The sequence below is a fragment of the Medicago truncatula genome, chromosome 4 (assembly GCF_003473485.1).
Source record: "Medicago truncatula cultivar Jemalong A17 chromosome 4, MtrunA17r5.0-ANR, whole genome shotgun sequence".
Lineage (NCBI taxonomy): Eukaryota > Viridiplantae > Streptophyta > Magnoliopsida > Fabales > Fabaceae > Medicago > Medicago truncatula.
In genome coordinates this window covers 50,962,410-50,969,005 of record NC_053045.1, presented here as the reverse complement: position 1 = coordinate 50,969,005, position 6,596 = coordinate 50,962,410, and the positions used below count along the sequence as shown (strand labels likewise).

Genomic DNA, 6,596 nt, shown 5'->3' with positions numbered 1-6,596 from the left:
CCCGTGCGAAGCACGGGTTTGTAACTAGTGTTATTAAAAAATTCAATGGCTTAGATTGAAGAAGGACTACTTATATAGTGGGTTTCTTGTTATATTTTTGGTATTTGCACAAGGAGAGTCCTACAATAATGTAATTCCATTTATGCAATTAGGATAAAACAATCATTATGTATATAAAAAATTAAAAAACTAAAATTAAAATTTTGGAATGACTATTATGTATGCTGGGAGCGTTTTTCTTTTCTTACAAAAAAAAAAAATGTTGCAAACGTTTTTAATTCAGAAAATCATTGTTATTAATTCTTTTTTTATGGACAATAAATATATGTTGGAAACGTTTTTCTTTTCTTTTTATTATAGACAATAAATGTTATTAATTCCTTTTTGACAAAAAAAATAATTATTGATTCCGTAGAATCAAGAAAATCAGAAAATCATTGTTCTTGAATTTGTAAGAACACACTCGAACCCAGAAAATCAAGAGAGAGAAAATCATAATACCAAAAACCATAATCATTTATTTTTACTAAGAATCAGATCTGGTATTATAGTATATCTTCATTTTCCACCTCAACTACAAGAAGAAGAAAAAAAAACAAATATCACCAACACCATAACCAGATCGGTGTTGCTTCTGAGGGCAACTAGATCAACAACATCTACAAACCACACCTCATTGACTCGCCTAAAACCTTCTTGTAAAACTTGCTTGGTTATTATCTTCAACTAGCAACATGCAATACATAGATCTATAGGTAAAATTTACAGAGAAGGGAAAAAAAGGATGAAGAACAATAGGCAGGAAAAGTACATACTTCATTCATAATACTCACAACCAACAATTAGTGGTATAATTTTTTTCTTAAAAAAAGAAATGAAAACTATAAGAATTCAAAAGAATGGTGAATTGGTGATCTAGATTTACAGAGTCAATGTAAGAGATTATGATATATAGTCTTGAAGAGACTTGGTGGTTGTGAGTATCATTTTCAGCTGTCATTCTTCTTTGATTGCAATGAGCGGTAGGAGGGAGGGAAGGGTAAGAGGCGAAGATAGAGAGAGAGGTGGGCGGAGGAGAGAGAAGTTGGAAAATTATTATTGCGCCATTGCATAATATTTGACCTTTTTGGGGTAAAGTGTGTATTAAATATATTACCGGATAACTTGCTATTGTGAGAAAAAAACAATCTTTTGTATGATACACAAACACATGGACTTGTGTATAGTAAATGCCACCATCAAAGACCATCATACTTCAAAGTTCAATCAAGTTAATGAATTCAAGTTGTTATGAGTTTTAATTAATGATATATTGTTGAAGAGAATTTAAACTCAATGCATGGTTGAAATAATTCTCTACTAAATTTTACTTGGGTGCTGCTAACCAGTGCCCCCGGGGCACTGGATAAGAAATAATAAATAGGCAATAAATAAATGGATTTCAATTGGTTTACCTAAATTAAAGTGAGATATAAGTCAACTAATTAAAATGAGATATAGTTGTATTTATTGTTTGTTTTTGTAGCATTAACATCATCAATTATGTTATTTATCATCTACAAATAAAAACGATAATATAAAAAAAAAAAAAAAACATAAAGACAAGATGTAAAAAAAAGAACAATATTTTTTTTTAATAATACCTAATAAATTGAATGTAGCGTAAAAAAAAATTGAATATTTTATTTTTTGAAAGATAAAAAAAAAAAAAAAAAAGATTGAATATGGTATTGATGATGGCAGAGAGATATTGAATATAACATTTATTAATTTTAATTAGTTGAAATATTTTACACTTTAATTAAGGTAAACCAAATGAGATCCATTTATTTATTGTCTATTTATTGTTCCTTATCCAGTGCCCCGGGGGCACCGGTTAGCATTGCCCATTTTACTTAGCTTTCGATCGAACTTAAGATTGTCAAAGTTATTTGCAGAGAATCTAATAGCTAAAATAAAAAAAAGACCATGATGCAATTATTATTTTTTGCTAAAAAAAAGTTTAGGGGGAAGATCCACATATTTAAAAAGCAATTACAAATGCATTTAATTTATCTTCATCCAAAAACACTAACAAGATTGGAAATTTGGCTTTCTCAAGTGAAGATATGAAATAAAATTAAAAAAAATCACACGTAAAGACATTGGAATTAACTTATAACTTGAGGCTGCTGCAATATGGGTATATGATTTTGTTTTTGTAGTGTATGTAGCTGGACTTGGACAACATGCCTTTGCTAAGGTCAGAAGATGCATGTACCATTGAACCTGTAGGGACGAATTTTTATTTTTTTTAAAACGGGAGATAAAGAGATCAATTTTCTGAGTTTTGTAGGATTCAATAGACATAAAACTTTTTGAAAGGTATTGATGTTTATAAATGGGTTTCAAATTGATGTGTAAAATTATTTAAAATAAACAATTATATCGAATGAATTTGCAATTTGTATTGAACTATGGTTCTTGTTATCCTGTACTTTTAGGACACAAGTTAAGAAATCTAAAATTACGGATCATTTTTTTTAAAAAAAAAAAAAATTGTGGGTCTTTTGAATTATAAGCAAGTACTTGTGTTAAAAAAAAAACAATTAATGTGTGGTGGGTGATTTTAACTCGATGCTGCATGAGTCAGAGAGGCGGGGTACTCCCTTTGGTGGCGATAACTCTGCAGGGAGTGAGATTCGTGACTTCTCTAGTTTTGTGCTTAGTATGGGCCTTCTAGATTTTCCTCTCCTTGGTAGGCGCTTTACCTGGTGTCAACCAAATGGGGGTGTTATGAGTAGGTTGGATCGCTTTCTCCTTTCGGATGGTTGGTGGGACCTCTGGGGGGAGGCAACTCAGTGGGCGCTTCCTAGAGATGTCTCAGACCATAGCCCGGTGGTGCTGAGATATTCCTCTCAAAGTTGGGGTCCGAAGCCTTTTAGGTTCAACAACTTCTGGTTATCTCATCGTGATTTTGGGGAGGTCGTCCAACGTAGTTGGAATCGCTCGAGGCCACCAGAATGGATGGCGGTTAGGCTCTCGACGAAGCTGAAAACCCTCAAAGGTGACCTTAAATATTGGCACTCTCAGGCTTTTGGTAGATTGGAGGGTCGAATTGAGGAGCTGGTGGAGGCCCTTAATCTCCTTGAGCTTAGGGTGGAAAGGAGCCCTTTGTCTTCTGCCGACTCTGAAGCCAAGTTCAAGGGGTTCCATGACCTGTGGGCGCTCCTTAGAGCTAGAGAGTCTCAGCTCTTCCAGCAGTCGTGTTCGAGGTGGTTGCGGGAAGGGGATGCCAACTCGGCGTACTTTCACTCCAATATCAATTTGAGGAGGCGTAGAAACTCCATTCTGGCGCTTAGGGTGGGGAGTAGGTGGGTGGAGAGTGTCTCGGAGGTTCGTGCGGAGATTGTGGACTATTTTAGAAATCATTTCTCTGAGGCCTTGATGGACCGGTCTACTCTTGATGGGGTGGCATTTGCTAGTATCTCTGAGGACGATGGGGTGGTATGGTTGTCCCTTTGTGTGAGGAGGAGATTAGGAGGGTTGTCTTAGAGTCTAATGGGGCTAAAAGCCCCGGCCCAGATGGTTTCAATTTCTCCTTCTATAAAAGATTCTGGGATCTTTTAAAAGGGGAGGTGGGTACCATGTTTAATCAATTCTTTCATTCGGCTACCCTTCCCGATCTTTTTCTTCGTTCTTTATCACTCTCATCCCCAAGGTCCCCCCACCATTCGTATAGGGGACTTTCGCCCCATTTCTCTTCTTGGGTCTCTCTATAAGTTGGTGGCTAAGGTTTTGGTAGGCAGACTCGCACCGGTGATGGATAAACTTATTTCCTCCAACCAATCAGCTTTTATCAAAGGACGTCAACTTGTGGATGGGGTGGTCACGGTCAACAAGATCATTGATGTTGCCCGTAAAACCAAGAAGGAATGCCTCATCTTTAAGGTGGATTTTGAAAAGGCCTACGATTCTGTTAGTTGGAGTTTCCTTGACTATATGATGAGGATATTAGGTGTCAGTGATAGATGGTGTAGGTGGATTCGTGCTTGTGTCTTATGTGGGAACCTCTCTGTCCTTGTCAATGGTTGTCCGACCAAGGAGGTTAATATTCATTGAGGGCTTAAGCAGGGGGACCTGTTGGCGCCGTTCCTCTTCCTGTTAGCGCGGGGGGGGGGGGGGGGGGGGGGGGGGGGGGGGTGGATTTTCTTGGTCTAGTGGAGCGCTTTCTTTACTGTAGGGTGGAGAGTGTTCCGTTCACTTATCTAGGTTTGCCTGTTGGTGCTAATCCCCACCTTGAGAAAACTTGGCAACCCCTTCTTCTTTCTCTGACCAGTAGACTTGGGTCCCGGGGTAACAAGTATGTGAGCCTTAGGGGTAGGGTGGTCCTTCTTAACTCTGTTCTTAATGTGATTCCTACTTTCTATTTTTCGGTCATGAAAATGCCGCTTTTGGTTTGGAAGAAGATTGTTCGCATTTAGAGGGATTTTCTCTAAGGAGGGGTTAAGCAGAGTAGAAGTATGTGATATTGTATATATATTTATCTTTATCAATCTTAAAGGATGCTCTGTTTGACAACAAATTTGATGTCAAGCAAAATATCATTTATGAAGCACCCATAAAATGTTAATAGTATTCAAGTGTATCGTGCTTTTAGAATATTTTTATTTTATTTAATCATTAATATTAAAACATTTCTTAACTTCTTTTAGTATCACCTTATAACTATTTTTAATTGAGTTATATTTTAAGTTTTTGGTTGATATACTCATTGTTTAGTTACTTTTTTATATAGCTAATGTTTATGTAAACTGTTTTGACAGATTTTTTTTATTTGCTAGTTTGTACCAAAAAATATATATCAAAGAGAACAAACATTAATTGTATTTACTCGACTGTCTTATACTCCTTATCACTGCAATACAATGTGTTTCTTCATATGAAATGCTATACACAAGTTTCATACACTTGTATTGCAATTGGACTTGTTTTACTTTTATCCTTGTAAAAATATATTTTTGGTTTTTAGTCCTTACATGTATTTTTGTCTTTTTGTCCTATTGTTTTTTGGGTTAGTCGATCGATGTAAATATTATTCATATTCAAATTGGTCCATGAAATATTTAATTTAATATAGGGATAAATTCTAATATATATAATTTTGTAGAGACTAAAATAAACCAACAAGACTCAAAAACAAAAGGAGGTATAATTTGCTTGCTGACATAATCAAGAAGATTTCTTAACTTTGGCTTATTAGTAAGAGAGGGAAGGAGAAGAGTAACTTGTTTTTAGACTGGTGGAACAATCATATTTCATGTTTAGAGTATGCTTGATTTTCCTCTTGTAATCAAATTTGAGTACCCTTTGCTCTCTTTTCAATAAATATTTGCTTATAAAAATAATATCACAAACTATATATTTGCTGTGGTGGAAAAAAATTATACAATACCTGAAATAGAGATGTTGCACAAATGAATTACAATTAATACTGAATTATTAAGGGTACACTTACTAAGAAATAATAATAATAATGACATGAAACTATATATTGTTTAAACTTTAAAGGCTATACTATAATTTCTAAGACCATAGTTTATAGACAAGATGCAAATTCGAGAGATAATTAAGTGCTGAAAAAAAAAAAAAACCAAAGAGATAATTGAATGTAATTAATCTAATTTTCTAATTAATGAGAGGTGTGAAGAAGATAAGAGATGAAGATGAGCTAGGAAATGATAATTAATTAAGGAATGCATTATTGAATTGTGAGTGCTATCCATAGGAAGGAGCACAAGCTATGCAAGCTAGAAAAAGAATTGCAGAAGAAAGACCATCCTCTTCCACATTGGAACTACTCCTTTTGAACTTTCCAGCTTTTCCTTTGTTGCATTGAATTTGTTTTTGTTGTTGTTGATTGTGTTGTTGTGATTGTTGTTGCTTGTTCTTCTTCATTGCTTCTTCTACTTTAGACACCATAATGTTCTTTTGAATGATTTGAAGAACAATGAAACAAAATTAGAAATTTAAGATGCTAGCTATAGATGGTATGTTGTGCTTGGATATCCATACAAGGACTTCCCCTTTTATAGAGTTTTGTAAGTAGAGATCTAAATGCACCTTGTTTTCTGCCAGTTTTCACTTAGCTATTAGATACTCCAATTGGCAATTGGTACAAGGTTAGGCCCCCCCACCAATATTGTTTGTTAATTTAATAATAAATAAGAGATAAGTTTGCACTATCTTTTTCTCACAAAATTTTAAAAGATTCCTCTTCTACCATCTGTTTTTGCTCATTTCCGTCAAGAAATGCATCTGTGTGAGTTTACTCAATTTTTTAACCTCCCTCCTCTTTCTTTCTTTGTTTTTTTTTTTTTTTTATAAGCAAATGTTAATGTTAACTTATTAGAGGTGTGAAGATTAGTTAGCAGCTAGTGGTGAAAGCTTAATTTTTTCGAGGGCGCCAAACTTATGTGTTAATTCTAATCTTAATATGAAATATTTTATGCTCATTGAGAAACTCATAATAATAATTAAGTATAAAAAACCAATCCAATCGACAAAAAATAATTGAAGTAAGGAGATAGTTTTAGTGTTATGGTATTCATTAATAC

General features: G+C 34.4%; 2 protein-coding genes across 2 annotated transcripts; one reads left to right on the top strand and one right to left on the bottom strand.

Annotated features, from left to right (window-relative positions):
* The first annotated feature begins 2,616 nt into the window (after positions 1 to 2,616).
* Positions 2,617 to 3,534, top strand: LOC112420933 (uncharacterized). The gene has a single exon (XM_024780763.1). The coding sequence runs from the start codon at positions 2,617 to 2,619 to the stop codon at positions 3,532 to 3,534; it is 918 nt and encodes a 305-aa protein (XP_024636531.1).
* A 1,901-nt stretch (positions 3,535 to 5,435) lies between these two features.
* On the bottom strand, positions 5,436 to 6,074 carry LOC120580061 (uncharacterized). The gene has a single exon (XM_039833022.1). The coding sequence runs from the start codon at positions 5,959 to 5,961 to the stop codon at positions 5,758 to 5,760; it is 204 nt and encodes a 67-aa protein (XP_039688956.1). The 5' UTR covers positions 5,962 to 6,074; the 3' UTR covers positions 5,436 to 5,757.
* Positions 6,075 to 6,596: the final 522 nt, after the last annotated feature.

Coding starts and splice junctions, on each gene's coding strand:
- LOC120580061 (XM_039833022.1), bottom strand. CDS start 5,961: ATGGTGTCTAAAGTAGAAGAAGCAATGAAGAAGAACAAGCAACAACAA.
- LOC112420933 (XM_024780763.1), top strand. CDS start 2,617: ATGCTGCATGAGTCAGAGAGGCGGGGTACTCCCTTTGGTGGCGATAAC.